Source organism: Dermochelys coriacea, chromosome 3 (assembly GCF_009764565.3).
Source record: "Dermochelys coriacea isolate rDerCor1 chromosome 3, rDerCor1.pri.v4, whole genome shotgun sequence".
NCBI classification, from domain to species: Eukaryota; Metazoa; Chordata; order Testudines; family Dermochelyidae; genus Dermochelys; species Dermochelys coriacea.
The window spans coordinates 251,948-266,564 of NC_050070.1; the positions used below are offsets into that span (position 1 = coordinate 251,948).

Sequence of the window (14,617 nt, forward strand, 5' to 3'; positions counted from 1 at the left end):
ACCCACTGCTCCCTTTGCTTCCCTTCCCCTATGAAGTCTATTGAACCACAAGAGTCTCCTCTCTTTTAGGCTTCCCTCCTTCAACCCCAAGACTCTGCAGAGCTTCGGGATGGGGAAGGTGTTTCTTCCCTGTTTACCAGCAGTCTGGATGAGGATATACAAGTCTCCACTCTTCACATTCCATTTCAACAGAGAAATACAAAAGCTTTCCCCTGTATTTGAAATAGCACTGTGATTGATCTCAGGGTTCCCAGGATTGCAGATCATCTCATTACCCCTGCTTCTAGTGAGGGGGAGTCATAGAATACCACGGTTGGAAGGGACCTCAGGAGTCCAACCCCCTGCTCAAAGCAGGACCAATCCCCAGTTTTTGGCAGATCCCTAAATGGCCCCCTCAAGGATTGAACTCTCAACCCTGGGTTTAGCACACCAATGCTCAAACCACTGAGCTATCCCTCCCCCATGTGTCTGCCTCCCCCATGTGTCTGTGCAGACGGCTGTGCCCTCTAGGCACCAGCTGGGGTGGTTTCTCTGCTGTCACGGGCAGCGCCCACCACGTCGCCTCCCAGGGACTGCAGCTGGCCCAGGAGGAGGCTGTTTGCACAGAGCAATGCCAGCCACCTGCCCCCGCCCCTGGGAGAGGAACCCTGCCAGGAGTGGTGTGGGCTGCTGCCAACTGTGGGCTATAAATACCGATGGGTGAAGCACCGCTGCTCCCTGAGCCCCGGCAGATGTGCGAGCAGCCGCCCTGAGAGCAGTCCCAGGACTGTGGAGATGTCACGCCCGCTGACCGATCAGGAGAAGAGGGAGCAGATCAGCATCTGCGACATTGTGGGGGTGGAGAAAGTGGCCAAGCTGAAGAAGGGCTTCAACCAGCACCTGCACTTCACCCTGGTCAAGGACCGCAACGTTGCCATCCCCCGCGACTACTACTTCGCCCTGGCGCACACCGTGCACGACCATCTGGTGGGCAGGTGGATCCGCACCCAGCAGTATTACTACAAGAAGGATCCCAAGAGAGTTTTTACTATCTCTCTAGAATTTTACATGGGCCCTACCTTACAGAACACCATGATAAACCTTGGATTGAAGAATGTTTGTGATGAGTAAATTTATCAGCTAGGGCTGGATATAGAAGAGCTGGAGGACATTGAAGAGGATGCTGGCCGTGGCAACAGAAGTCTTGGAAGACTGGCTGCCTGCTTTCTTGACTCAGTGGCAACACTTGGGCTTGCTGCATATGGGTATGGCATCAGATATGAATATGGAATCTTCAACCAGAAGATCCAAGATGGATGGCAGGTGGAAGAAGCCAACGACTGGTTTAGATACAGCAACCCCTGGGAGAAAGCCCATCCCGAGTACATGCTGCCTTCCATACTTTTATGGAAGAATGGAACACAGAGTGGACAGAAGTGGGTCGATATGCACGTGGTCCTTGCCTTGCCCTATGATACCCCTGTGCCTGGATACATGAATAACACGGTCAACACCATGTGGCTTTGGTCTGCTCGGGCACCTAATGACTTCAACCTCCAAGACTTTAATGTTGGAGATTACATTCAAGCCATTTTGGACAGAAATTTGGCTGAGAACATATCACATGTCCTCTATTCGAACGATAACTTTTTCAAAGGCAAAGAGTTGCGACTGAAGCAGGAGTACTTCGTTGTGGCTGCCGCCCTCCAGGATATAATCTGACGTTTTAAAGCATCCAAATTTTGGAAGCACAGAAAACGTTTGAACTATATTTGATTCTTTTCCAGATCAGGTAGCAATTCAGCTGAATGACACTCATCCTGCACTGGCCATTCCCGAATTGATGAGGGTTTTTGTGGACACTGAAAAACTGCCATGGACTAAGGCCAGGGATATTGGCAAGTGGACCTTTTTCTATACAAATCACACGGTGCTCCCTGAAGCTCTAGAGTGCTGGCCGGTCGATCTTGTGGAGTCTTCCCTGTGGAATCTGGATGTCAGCTCCCTGACACTCCTACCCATGAGCCTCTAAAGCTCTCCCCTCTCGGCTATGCCAGCACAGCCTTCACCTTACAGGTTTACAAGAGGTGCACCTGAGTCCCCTTGAAGTATTCCTCTGTGATATCCAGGCCCTGACACTGGCTACTCCCAGAAACGCCAGAGCCTCTCATCCCAAAGCACCAGTGTACCCCAATTTTACCTAAAAACACCACTCCTGTAAACTGCACTTGTAAGCACTTAAATAAATCGTCTTGGTTTATTGCAAGAATGACTAGAGGTTCCACTAGTAACCACAGCAAGAGATGGAAACAAACTATTAGAATACAAAAAAAAATCATAAAATAAACCAGGGCCTACACTTATTAATAGTAACCTTTCCCCCTTCCCCACCAAAGTTCAGTCTGTTGCAGAGCTGGCTGGCTGCCCAGGAACCAGAACCCAATCTTTCATGAAACACTCCTGTTCAACAAGATAGCACCTCAGTGAGTGGATGCAATGTCTTTTTCTCCACTCTGATGTATCTAATCTAATCAGTCTTCTGCCTTTATTCACATACAGGGCACTCGCCTGTCTGCTATAATGTTCCCTTTTACCTCCATGTGGTTTTGATTGCCAGCTGTTGTCTTTGATGGTTTTCCTTTGACTGTTCTGGGATGAGGCAAGGGTAGGGAATTGAACAATATATTACATAATCAACTAGCCATGGCACAGTGACAACTCCCTCCCGCTTGAATGGGTCCTCACCAAGACATATGATTCCCTGGTGACTACCTTTTACTCCAAGACCATAAAGGGCATGATTTTCAATATAGTTACATTATTCCTTAAACATTACCCATATACACATCTCACAATCATAAGTATTGATAAGTTACAAGCTTTCAGCAGAGACTGTCCTTCAAGGATAACTCCCATGAAAGCCATGTATAATGTGTAGTAAGTTTGTCAGGTCTGAGCCAGGAGTTGCTTGTAAAGAACAGTGAATGCTTTTGCCAGTTGGCATCAGTGGTGTCTGTGTCCCAATCATCTTTATAATTAACAGGCCAGGAATTAGAACCTGAGTCTTCAGCAGCTTTCATGCTGTAGCCTCAGAACCTTGGATCAAGAGAGAGAGAGAAACAAGACCTAAAGCTACCACCTCCCAAGACAAAGAATCACCAGGAGCAGTGGTGAGGCATGGAGTCCCCCTGTCCCTTTCCACCTCCTCTGAGCAGAGGCAGTGGTGCTATTGTAGAGTCTCCTCTGCTTCATCCTTTGCTGCTCATCAAGGATGTGAGAGAGCAGCTAAACACACACATCAGAAAAAAGAGACTCCAGCTCCTGTGGAGCTTGCCATATATAATCCTGAACTCCCTGGCAGCATCCATCCCATCCATCCTAGAGTTCCTGGAATGCACAGCGCTGCTGGAGTCTAAAGAGTACCAGCGGCCACTCTTCAGGGCAGAAAGGCGTAAGCACCTTGAGCGACACCTGAGAAAGAAAATGGTGCATCACAAATGGGGCCTTCCCAAGAGAATCCAGAAGTCTTTGAAATGGTTTATTCCTCCTGAGGCAGCCAAACAGGAGTCCATGCCTGATGAGAAGGTTCCTATATCTACCTCTACACATACAGGAGTATGTGAAGCTTCATCTGGGAGCTCAGAGGCCTGTACTAGCAGGATCTGTCTGACAGCACAGAGATCTGAAGGCAGTGGACAAACCACAGCGACTCTAGACACTACATCTGAGAACACTATAGCTGGAAGTATGGGAAATCTTCAGAGACATCAGACCAGAACAGGTCCACAGAATAAAACAGGAGAGGAGTCTCTGCTGCTGGAATGGTCCATGCATTTCAACCCAGATGCAACTGAGCTGCCAGTGATTGGGGAGAAAAAGGAAAAGTACCTGGAGTTCCAGGGAGGGAAGGAGAACTGTAACCTTTCAGAAGACACTGAGGACTCCTGGGAGACATTTCTGCAGGGTACAAGTCCACCAAGCACACAACCAGCTCTCCTCAATGGGGCTCAGAGTGAAATTGGAACTAGCTTCATGGACACGCAGTTCAGAAATAACAAAAGACAATGTAACCAGAAGCTGGAGCTCAGGACAAAGCTAGAGATGAAATGGGGTGTCTCCTACATGTTCCAGGAATCCTCTCCTGCCATGAGAACTCCCCCTGACCAACTCACTTACTGGGAGAAAAAGCCCAGCTCAGGAGCAGAAAAAAGCCCTGTAAGCAGGATCAGTGGGTCTCAAAAATTACCCCATAGGTGCCAATGGGGATTTTCCCAGGGACTCCTAAGGGCCATCAGTCCTCCAGAACAGTCACAATCACAACTGCTTTCACATGCCAGTGGAGAGGAGATTCCAAAATCTAACTTTGTCCAGGAAGGACAGAAATTTCTTGGAACAGCGGGCTCTTGTAGGTCAGTAACTATGCACAGAACTGATAGTGATGCAGCTGAGACCTCTAGGGCTGTTACTGCCAGGGCAGTTAGCCTCACTGGAGAGTGAGAATGAAGAGACTAGGCTAAAGATGACCCTTACGCAGCTCCCTTTGGAATCCCAGTTGCAACCCAGCCCAGCTGGAGCTCCTCTTGCTGAGATTCCCTGGACTCTCAATAGAGACATGCTGGGGAATAAAAATCTTCAGATTAAATTGGGTTTGCAGAGTCCCTCCCAAGTACCCATGATCCCCAGCACCGACCCTGTAGCCTCCCTGCAAATTCCAGGAGCTGAGGGTGAAGAAAGTCATTACAGATGATACAAAAATACTTCGAATTCCACCTGAGAGAAAAATCGCTGCATCAGAAATGGGGACTCCCTAAGAGACTGCAGGAATCCATGACCCTGTTTCTACTGCTAGAAGCAACAATGAATTAATGCCTTTCTTCCCCAAGGAAGACTGGAATGTGCTGGTCTAGGTCTCCTTACACTCCTTCAAGGACAGAATTCTACAGTAATTATCACCTCTAAATTTTTGTTACTATTAAATATAACTATGGATATTAACCTATCTAAATGTCCAATCCCTTTTTGAATCTTACATGCCTGGCCTCAACTGTTACCTCTCTGTTACTCTCACACTCTAGGGGCACCCACACTTACCCTGTTCCTAGGGCCCTGTCAATTTTCTGCAGGTTTGCAGGACCTTTTACCAGTGAAAGAGCCTTATACAGTACTAGCCTTATCCTCTATTTATTAACAATCATAAAAAATAGAATGCACACTACACATGCAATGCTCACCACTCCCAATAAGACAGAGGAACTTTTCTTGAGGGCCAGTCAGGATCAGGTCATCTGGGGGATTCCAGTTTCTACACGGTGTCATTGACAGAGTGTTGAGGTCTGGCAGCTCTGATGGGGCTGTGTCCTGGAGTTGGTTCCCAAAGAACTTTCTTTTGGACTTCAGTTTATATAGTAAAAAGAAAAGGAGTACTTGTGGCACCTTAGAGACTAACAAATTTATTAGAGCATAAGCTTTCGTGAGCTACAGCTCACTTCATGCATCCGCTGAAGTGAGCTGTAACTCACGAAAGCTTATGCTCTAATAAATTTGTTAGTCTCTAAGGTGCCACAAGTACTCCTTTTCTTTTTGCGAATACAGACTAACACGGCTGCTACTCTGAAACCAGTTTATATAGTGAAACTTGAGTCCTGCTTAGCTCTACCTTAACCAATCATTTTACTAAAATTTTACTAACCAATCCTAACATTGTAACAAAATTCTCTAGCCAATTATACCCCACCACTTTTATTAATTTACACCTAGCAAAATTAATTATGTAAGAGACAGAAACAATCAAAGAACCAGAAATCATACATCAGACAAACAATAGGGAAGTGGGGACCATAATGACAATACAAGAAAGAATGAGGATTTCACAACCACAACTATTGGTAAGTTTTTTCTTGCCAGATAGAATGCTATCAAACTAAGTTTTCTTTAACCATCTTAAGATCTGTTTCTTTATCTGGTGATAGTGGGTGCTATTAGACCAGAATCTCCCTCTTAACAGCCTATTACATTGTTTTAATGTAATTTAGATGGGATGTGACTTCCTGCTTCTTAGCTAATGGCTGCTGCTGCTGCTCTTCTAATATGGCTGCAGACAAAAGCTTAGGCTTTAGGCCCTATAATATGGCTACAGGAAAAGGCCTTATCCTTGCACAATGATTCCTGGGGCAGAGAGTTCCGCAGTGTAATTACACATTGTGTGAAAAAGTATTTCCTTTTGTTAGTTCTGAATTTGCTACCTTTTTATTTCACTGAATGTCCCCTTGTTCTTCTGGTATTAGACAGGAAAAAACTAAGTTCTTTATTTTAAAAAAAAAAACACACACCTCAGATTTTCTCCTAATCACAGGATTCCAGAAATACCAAAGATCACAAGAGTGTAGTTGTAGCTGTGTTGGTCGCAGGATATGAGAGACACAAGGTGGGTGAGATAATATCTTTTATTGGACCAATTTCTGCTGGTGAGAGAGACAAGATTTTGAGCTATACAGCTCTTCTTCTTGCAGATATACATTGGGGATATGTTCCAGGCTGGGGAGATGGAACTTCAGGGGCACATTTCTGGGTGGGGGGATGGTCTGAAGAAGAGCTCTGTGTGGCTCAAAAGCTTGTCTTTCTCACCAAGAAAGAAGTTGTTCCAATAAAAGATTTGTCTCTCTCTAAAAATCACAAGACTCAGGAGGATAGCACAAGAGCTGGCCCAGGATCTATCTCTGTGGAGAGGGAGGGCACAGTGGTTAGAATGCTAGCCTGGGACTCAGAAGACCTAGATTCATTCCCTGTGCTGCCATAGGCTGTAAAATGAGGATAATAGATTCACACATTCAGAGGCCAGAAGGGACCCCTGTGATCATTTAGCCTGACCTCCGTATAACACAAGCCAGAAAACGTCCCCTAGACTGAGCAGATCTTTTAGAAAAACATCCAACAATGGCATTACCCTACCTCACAGTGCTGCTGTGTGGATAAATATGTTAAAGTTGGTGAGGCACTCAGGTACTTCAGCAATGGGGGCCATATAAGACCCATGTGAGATAGCTGGATAAATTGTTCCCTGTCAATGTCTCACTAAAGCCTTTTGGCTCAAATCTCTTTTTGCTGGAAGTTATAGCTCCTCCCAGTTCAGTATCTCTGGGAATTTTATTTTCCCTTTCAGATTATTAACAAAGCTCTTAATGAAGAATGTGGTCCTAAATAATTCTAATACCAAAAGCAGGTTATTATGGCAGTGAGCAGTGGCCACCTCTCTGTTAGCTCATTCCTGGGGTCACAGCTGAGCCTACTTCTTGCCCTGGTGGGTGTGGTACAGGCGAGCCATGTCTTGCATGTAGCAACGCTCTCGCAGCAGCTGCTGTGCCTGCTCCTCTAACCGGCGCTTGTGTAAATGCAGTGTGCGTGATCGCTGGATGAGCTGGTGCAGCTCCTGCTGAAGCTCCAGGTTCTCGCATTTCACCTGGTTGCTATGCTCCTGCATGCACCGTGCAACCACTTCCTGTGCCTGTCGCAGCAGGCAGAGCACCTGCTGCTGGGACTTCTGCTCAAAGGCTGCCTTCTCCTGCAGGAAATGGCATTTGGTCTCCTGCAGGCGCTGAGTGTGCTGCTGCCTGGTGGCCACCAGCTCTCCCTGCAGCTCCCTGATATGGGCAGCCTGCTCCTGCTGCAGTGCCTGGATCTGCTGCAGGCCTTCAACCTCCTTGCTAAGGTGGAGAAGTTCACCCTCTTTGTGCAACAGTTGTTCCTGCAGAGCTGCCTCCTTCCTCTGGTAGAGGGTGAGCAGTTCCTGCTGCTCCCTGCGTATCTCCTCTATGGCCTGCTTGTTCTGATCATTCAGGGAGATGATGGCATCCTGGCGCCGCTGGGCCCGCTTGGCCACATAGCACATGAATTCCTGGCTCTCAGCACGGAGACGTTGGGCCTCTTGCTGCAGGAACTCGTTCTCCTCCCGAAGCTGAACACATGCCCCCTTCATGTCCTCCAGCTCCTTGCAAAGACAGCTGTACTCCTGCTGTAGCAGCACCTCTTCTCTGCTAGCTCCAGCCCCCTTAGAAACTGCCTCCAGGGGTGCAGCTACAGCTGGTTGCCCCTTCTGCTCTTGCTGCAGTTTCTGCCTTCTCTTGGGGGGCATAGTGAGGCCTCAAGAGAGAGACAATGGAAAAAGATACAGTAAAAGACAGCCTCCACCCACCTCTCCCCAGTGAGCATCAAGAGCAGCTCATAGACCAGGGTAGCTGAGGGCGGGTGATTGGAGAACAGTGGTGGTGACTGCAAAAGATCCTGGTATCGCAAGTTAAAGAGGTGCCTCCTGAAGCCTCTTGTTTCTGCTGAAAATCCCATTACCTATGAGTACCCCCATGCCTTTTGCTACACCACTAAAGCAGAGAGGATCTAGGAAGGAAATTGCTGCTGACATTTTCTCCGTGTGTGGTGTTGGGGTCATAGCTTCCCTAGGACAGGCACATCCCCTGTGCTGGAAAGCCAAACACTGACAAGGAAAGCCCCCACCCTTGTACCCCCTTGCCCCAGGACAGGGCGTTCCACTCCAGCCTGCTGTGCCCCCAACTCCCCTTCACTCTGTACTCCTCATCTCAGCTCCCCTCACCTCATGCCAGTCTGCTACCACTTCCGTCACCATATCCCAGGGCCCTTTCACCCTGCACCTCATACCACCCACCATCCATGAGCCCAGGCCAGAACCCCCAGTTCATCTCCTCCTACCACCCAGCATCCATGAGCCAAATCCAGGACCACCCCCGCCCCCCAGCTCCCCTTCACCCCAACCGCAGGCCTGTCTCCCCCCACCTCCTACCACCCAGCATCTCTGAGCCCAGGCCAGGACCCCCCCCCCAGCTCCCCTTACCCCAACCCTGAGCCCATCTCCCCCCCACCTCCTACCACCCAGCATCCATGAGCCCAGGCCAGGACCCCCCCCCAGCTCCCCTTACCCCAACCCTGAGCCCATCTCCCCCCACCTCCTACCACCCAGCATCCATGAGCCCAGGCCAGGACCCCCCCCTCACCCCCCAGCTCCCTTCACCCCACCCCCAGGCCTATCTCCCCCCACCTCCTACCACCCAGCATCTATGAGCCCAGGCCAGGACCCCCCCCCAGCTCCCCTTACCCCAACCCTGAGCCCATCTCCCCCCACCTCCTACCACCCAGCATCCATGAGCCCAGGCCAGGACCCCCCCCTCACCCCCCAGCTCCCTTCACCCCAACCCCAGGCCTATCTCCCCCCACCTCCTACCACCCAGCATCTATGAGCCCAGGCCAGGACCCCCCCCCAGCTCCCCTTACCCCAACCCTGAGCCCATCTCCCCCCACCTCCTACCACCCAGCATCCATGAGCCCAGGCCAGGACCCCCCCCTCACCCCCCAGCTCCCTTCACCCCAACCCCAGGCCTATCTCCCCCCACCTCCTACCACCCAGCATCCATGAGCCCAGGCCAGGACCCCCCCCTCACCCCCCAGCTCCCTTCACCCCAACCCCAGGCCCGTCTCTCCCACCTCCTAGCTCCCCTTCACCCTATGCCAGGACCCTGGCTCCCTCCCAGCTCCCCCGTTGGTACCAGCCCGGTGCCCTGGACTCCCGCCACCTCAGGCCAGGACCCCGCAGCGCCCCTACCTCGTGCCCCGGTTCCCCCAGCAACCTGAGGCCCGCCCTGCTGCTTCCCTCAGCCTGTGCCCCCGGCGCCCGCACCCCCCCTCGTGCGCCTGAATCCCCGCACCCCCCCGCTCCTGCCCCCGCAGCCCCCGCGCTCCCTCACCCTGGGCCCCCGGCCCCCGCACCCCCCCGCTCCTGCCCCCGCAGCCCCCGCGCTCCCTCACCCTGGGCCCCCGGCCCCCGCACCCCCCCCGCTCCTGCCCCCGCAGCCCCCGCGCTCCTTCACCCTGGGCCCCCGGCCCCGCACCCCCCCTCGTGCGCCTGAATCCCCGCACCCCCCCCAACTCCTGCCCCCGCAGCCCCCGCGCTCCCTCACCCTGGGCCCCCGGCCCCCCCCCCCCCCCGCCCCTGCCCCCGCAGCCCCCGCTCCGGCCCCCGCACCCCCCCCGCTCCTGCCCCCGCAGCCCCCGCGCTCCTTCCCCCTGGGCCCCCGGCCCCGCACCCCCCCTCGTGCGCCTGAATCCCCGCACCCCCCCCAACTCCTGCCCCCGCAGCCCCCGCGCTCCCTCACCCTGGGCCCCCGGCCCCGCACCCCCCCCGCTCCTGCCCCCGCAGCCCCCGCGCTCCTTCACCCTGGGCCCCCGGCCCCGCACCCCCCCTCGTGCGCCTGAATCCCCGCACCCCCCCACTCCTGCCCCCGCAGCCCCCGCGCTCCCTCACCCTGGGCCCCCGGCCCCGCACCCCCCCCACTCCTGCCCCCGCAGCCCCCGCGCTCCCTCACCCTGGGCCCCCGGCCAGGCCCTCCCCGGTTGCTGCGTTTTCGGGCCCCTCACCCCGCGCCGCTTCCCCGTCGCCTGGAGACGGGGCGGCTCCGGCTCCCGCCCCGCCCGCACTGGGGCCCGGGCTGCGCTAGCCCCTCCCCCACCTCACAAAACTGAATATTCATGAGGCCGGGCTGGGCGCCCGGCCCGCCGCCCCCATAGGCCGACGCCCCAGCGTGGGGGCGGGGCTCCCGTCACACCTGGGCCGGGTCAGGCCGCTTGTCCCCGCCCCCGCCCGTAGCGGGACCCCCCCGCCCGGCCCGGCCCGGCCCGGCCCCGCGCTCCACCGGGCGCGCCGAGCCGCCCGCCCCAGGGCTAGGAGCCGCCTCCCAACCGGCCGGCGCTGGCCTTGGCCTGGCCCTGGGGGCTGGGGGACCCGCCGGCGGGCGCGGGTGACCGGCTTTCTGATCCGCAGCCCGGACCCCCTTCCCCGAGGCTCTCCCCCGCACCTCCCTCCCGCCCGTCCACTGGGCCGAGGCGGGGCTTGAGGTGCGGGCTCCAGGACGGGGCCAGAAATGAGGGGTTCTGGGTGCAGGAGAGGGGTGGGGGCTGGGGATGAGTTTGGCATGGGGGGTGGGCTCTGGGAAAGAGTTTGGCATGCGGTGGGGGGGCTCTGGGCTGGGACAGGGAGTTGGGGTGCAGGAGGGGGGTGGGCTCCGACTGGGGGAATGTGGGCTCTGGGGTGGGGCTAGGGATGGGGCTCTGGGCTGGGACAGGGGGTTGGGGTGCAGGAGGGGGTTGGGGCTGGGGATGAGTTTGGTGTGCAGGGGGGTCTCAGGGCTGGGACAGAGGGTTGGGGTACAGGAGGGGGGTGGGCTCTGGCTGGGGGGGTGGGCTCTGGGGTGGGGCTGGGGAAGAGTTTGGCATGGGGGGGCTCTGGGACAGGGGTTGGGGTGTTGGAGGGGTATAGTGTGCAGGAGGGGTATAGTGGCCGGGAGGGAGTTTGGGTGCAAGAGGGGCCCAGGGCTAGGGCTGGAGGTTGGGGTGTAGGAAGGAGTTGGGGTGCAGGCTCCAGGAAGGGGTTCCGACCTGGGGCAGAGGCTTGACGTGCGGGCTCAGGTGGTTCCTGGTCTGTGGCGTAGCAGGGCTAAGGCAGGCTCCCTGCCTGCCCTGGCTCTGTACGGCTTCTAGAAGCGGCTGGCCTGTCTGGCTCCTAGGCGCAGGCGGCTCTGTGTGCTGCCCGCAGGTGCTGCCCCTACAGCGCCCATTGTCTGCAGTTGCCAGCATAGGTCCTGGCCCCATGACCGGGGGTCCCGGCCACCAGCTCCGTACCTCTACTTCTGGCCCCCCTTGCAGCAGCCGGCCCCACACCTCTGCTTCTGGCCATGTATGCGGCTGCTGGCCCTGTGCCTGAGGGTCCTGGCTGCCAGCCCTGCTCTCGACCCCAGCTGTGGCCAGAGCCTTGGCTCCCTTACCTCTGTCTGGGTCCCCTGCTCCCAGCCCCAGCTCTGGGGGGGCAGGGGGAGTGGACAAGGGGCTGACTTTCAGCACCCCCATTATTAAAATGTTCCAGCACTACTGGTTCCCAGCCACTGGGAGCTGTGGAGGCAATGTACGGAGCTTCCCTGATCACCCCTGTGCCTAGGGGCTGCAGGAACATGCCGGCCACTTCTGGGACTGCATGGAGCCAGGGCAGGCAGGGAGCCTGTCTTAGCCCCGCTATGGCGCTGACCAGACTTTTAATTGCCCGGTCAACAGTGCTGACTGGAGCCACCAAGGTCCCTTTTCGACTGGGCGTTCCAGTAAAAAACCAGACACCTGGCAACCCTACACTGGCCTGAGCAGGATCCTACCCCTGCCTGTTTCAGGGGAGAGGGGGAACGAGGGTGGGTTAGGGGAGCCCATGATACTCCCAGCTCATGGAAATTGCTCATTCATGAACATAAATGTGATCTAGTTGGTAGTACTGAAACCCCGTAGAATGATTCACAAGATTGGATTCTACTTCTTTAGTGGGCAAAAGGAGAGCGGGAGAGCCACTCTATGTCAAAAATGGCATTACCTGTTTCCAAGTCACTGATAACTCAATAAAATCATTTTGAATGTTCATGGATCACTGTTGTAACAGGTAAAGCACAAGATGGGGCATTAGTTGGCCTTTGCTACAAATGCCAAATCACAGCTTCCTTATATCCCTGTCTAAAATGTAGAAAAAAAGCTGCATTATCATAGGAAAACTGCAATTTGAGTGACATGCTGGAGGTCTCATATTGCCAGTACTAAACATCATTGAAATTTCTGAATACTACCACAATCCATTTCCTAAATCAAACTGTTGCATCCAACATGGTGGAATAGTGTATTAGACCTTGTCTTGACAGATAAAGAACTGATCACAGAACTAAAAATTATAGCTCAAGTGTAAGTAATCATTTTCATTGCCCTCCGCTGAACTCTCTCCAATTTGTCACATCCTTTCTGTAGTGGGGTGCCCAAAACTGGATGCAATACTCCAGGTGTGGCCTCAGCAGTGCCAAATAGAGGGAAATAATCACTTCCCTTGATCTGCTGGCAACGCTCCTACTAACGCAGCCCAATATGCTGTTAGCCATCTTGGCAATGAGGGCACGCTGCTGACTCATATCCAGCTTCTCATCCACTGTAATCCCCAGGTCCTTTATAGTTCTTCACAGTCTACTTTGGACTTAACTAATTTGAGTCGCTTTGTATCGTGCAAATTTTTCCATCTCACCGTTTACCCCTTTTTCCAGATCATTTATGAATATGTTGAATAGGATTGGTCCCAATACAAACCCCTGGGGGACACCACTATTTATCTCTCTCCATTCAGAGAACTGACCATTTACTCCTACCCTTTGTTTCCTTTCTTTTAACCAGTTACCAATCCACGAGAAGACCTTCTCTCTTATCCTATGACTGCTTACTTTGCTTAAGAGCCTTTGGTGAGAGACCTTATCAAAGGCTTTCTGAAAATCTAAGTACACTATGTCCGCTGGATCCCTCTTGTCCACATGCTTGTTGACCCCCTCAAAGAATTCTCATAGATTGGTGAGGCACAATTTCCCTTTACAAAAAACATGTTGACTCTTTCCCAAAAAAATTATGTTCATCTGTGCCTGACAATTCTGTTCTTTATGATAGTTTCAACCAGTTTGCCCGGTACTGAAGTTAGACTTATCGACCAGTAATTTCTGTGATCGCCTCTGGACCCTTTTAAAAAAATTTGCGTCACATTAGCTATCCTAAGGTCATCTGGCAAGAAGCTGATTTAAATGATAGGTTAAATACCACGGCTTGTAGTGCTGCAATTTCACATTTGAGTTCCTTCAGAACTCTTGGGTGAATACCATCTGGTCCTGGTAACTTATTACTGTTTAATTCATCAATTTGTTCCAAAACCTTCTCTAATGACACATCAGTCTGGGACAATTCCTCACATTTGTCACCTAAAAAGAATGACTTAGGTTTAGGAATCTCCCTCAAATCCTCAGCCATGAAGACAGATGCAAAGAATTCATTTAGTTTCTCTGCAATGGCCTTATCGTCCTTGAGTGCTCCTTTAGCACCTCGATCATCCAGGGGCCCCACTGGTTGTTTAGCCGGCTTCCCGCTTCTGATCTATTTAAAAAAAATTGTGCGGTCACTTTTTGCGTCGTTGGCTAGCTGATCTTCCATTCTTTTTTGGCCTTCCTGATCATATTTTTACATTTCACGTGCAAGAGTTTATGCTCCTTTCTATTTTCCTCACTAGGATTTAACTTCCACTTTTTAAAGGATGCCCTTTTTGCTTCTCACTGATTCTTTTACTTTGTTGTTTAGTCACCGTGGCACTTTTTTGGATCACTTAGTATGTTTTTTAATTTGGGGTATACATTTAAGTTGAGCCTCTATTATGATGCCTTTAAAAAGTTCCCATGCAGCTTGCCAGGATTTCATTTTTAGCACTGTACCTTTTAATTTCTGTTTAACTAACTTCCTTATTTTTGTGTAGTCCCCTTCTGAAATTAAATGCTACCATGTTGGGCTACTGTGTTTTCCCTGCCCCCGGGATGTTAAATTTTATTATGTTATGGTCACTATTACCAAGAGGTCCAGCTATGTCAGGGGCGGGCAAACTTTTTGGGCTGAGGGCTGCATCGGGTTTCGGAAATTGTATGGAGAGCCAGTTAGGGGAGGGAGTCATGGCTCAGCCCCCAACTCCTAACCGCCCCCGGGACTCCTGCCCCATCCAACCCCTCCCCCTGCTCCCTGT

The 14,617-nt window shown here is 52.7% G+C and overlaps 1 protein-coding gene and 1 pseudogene across 3 annotated transcripts; one reads left to right on the forward strand and one right to left on the reverse strand.

The window, feature by feature from the left end:
- The first annotated feature begins 774 nt into the window (after positions 1–774).
- Positions 775–4,978, forward strand: LOC119852730 (annotated as a pseudogene).
- Positions 4,979–7,094: 2,116 nt separating this feature from the next.
- LOC119853462 (coiled-coil domain-containing protein 166-like) lies at positions 7,095–10,503 on the reverse strand. 3 transcript variants are annotated; one of them, XM_038396558.2, is made up of 2 exons: positions 10,417–10,503; positions 7,095–8,115 (listed from the first exon to the last, which is right to left on the reverse strand). In XM_038396558.2, the coding sequence occupies exon 2, from the start codon at positions 8,105–8,107 to the stop codon at positions 7,262–7,264; it is 846 nt and encodes a 281-aa protein (XP_038252486.1). In that variant the 5' UTR covers positions 8,108–8,115; positions 10,417–10,503; the 3' UTR covers positions 7,095–7,261. The 3 variants fall into 3 exon arrangements, with proteins under 3 accessions (XP_038252486.1, XP_038252485.1, XP_043365853.1); XM_038396557.2 differs by having other exon boundaries at positions 10,365–10,480; XM_043509918.1 differs by lacking the exon at positions 10,417–10,503 and adding an exon at positions 8,320–8,457.
- Positions 10,504–14,617: the final 4,114 nt, after the last annotated feature.

Bases quoted from the DNA above. Each gene is read 5' to 3' on its own strand.
- LOC119853462 (XM_043509918.1), bottom strand. From the start codon at position 8,419: ATGACCCCAACACCACACACGGAGAAAATGTCAGCAGCAATTTCCTTC. The intron at 8,116-8,319 runs GTAATGGGATTT...CTCTCTCTTGAG, and splicing joins AGGCATGGGGGTACTCATAG to GCCTCACTATGCCCCCCAAG.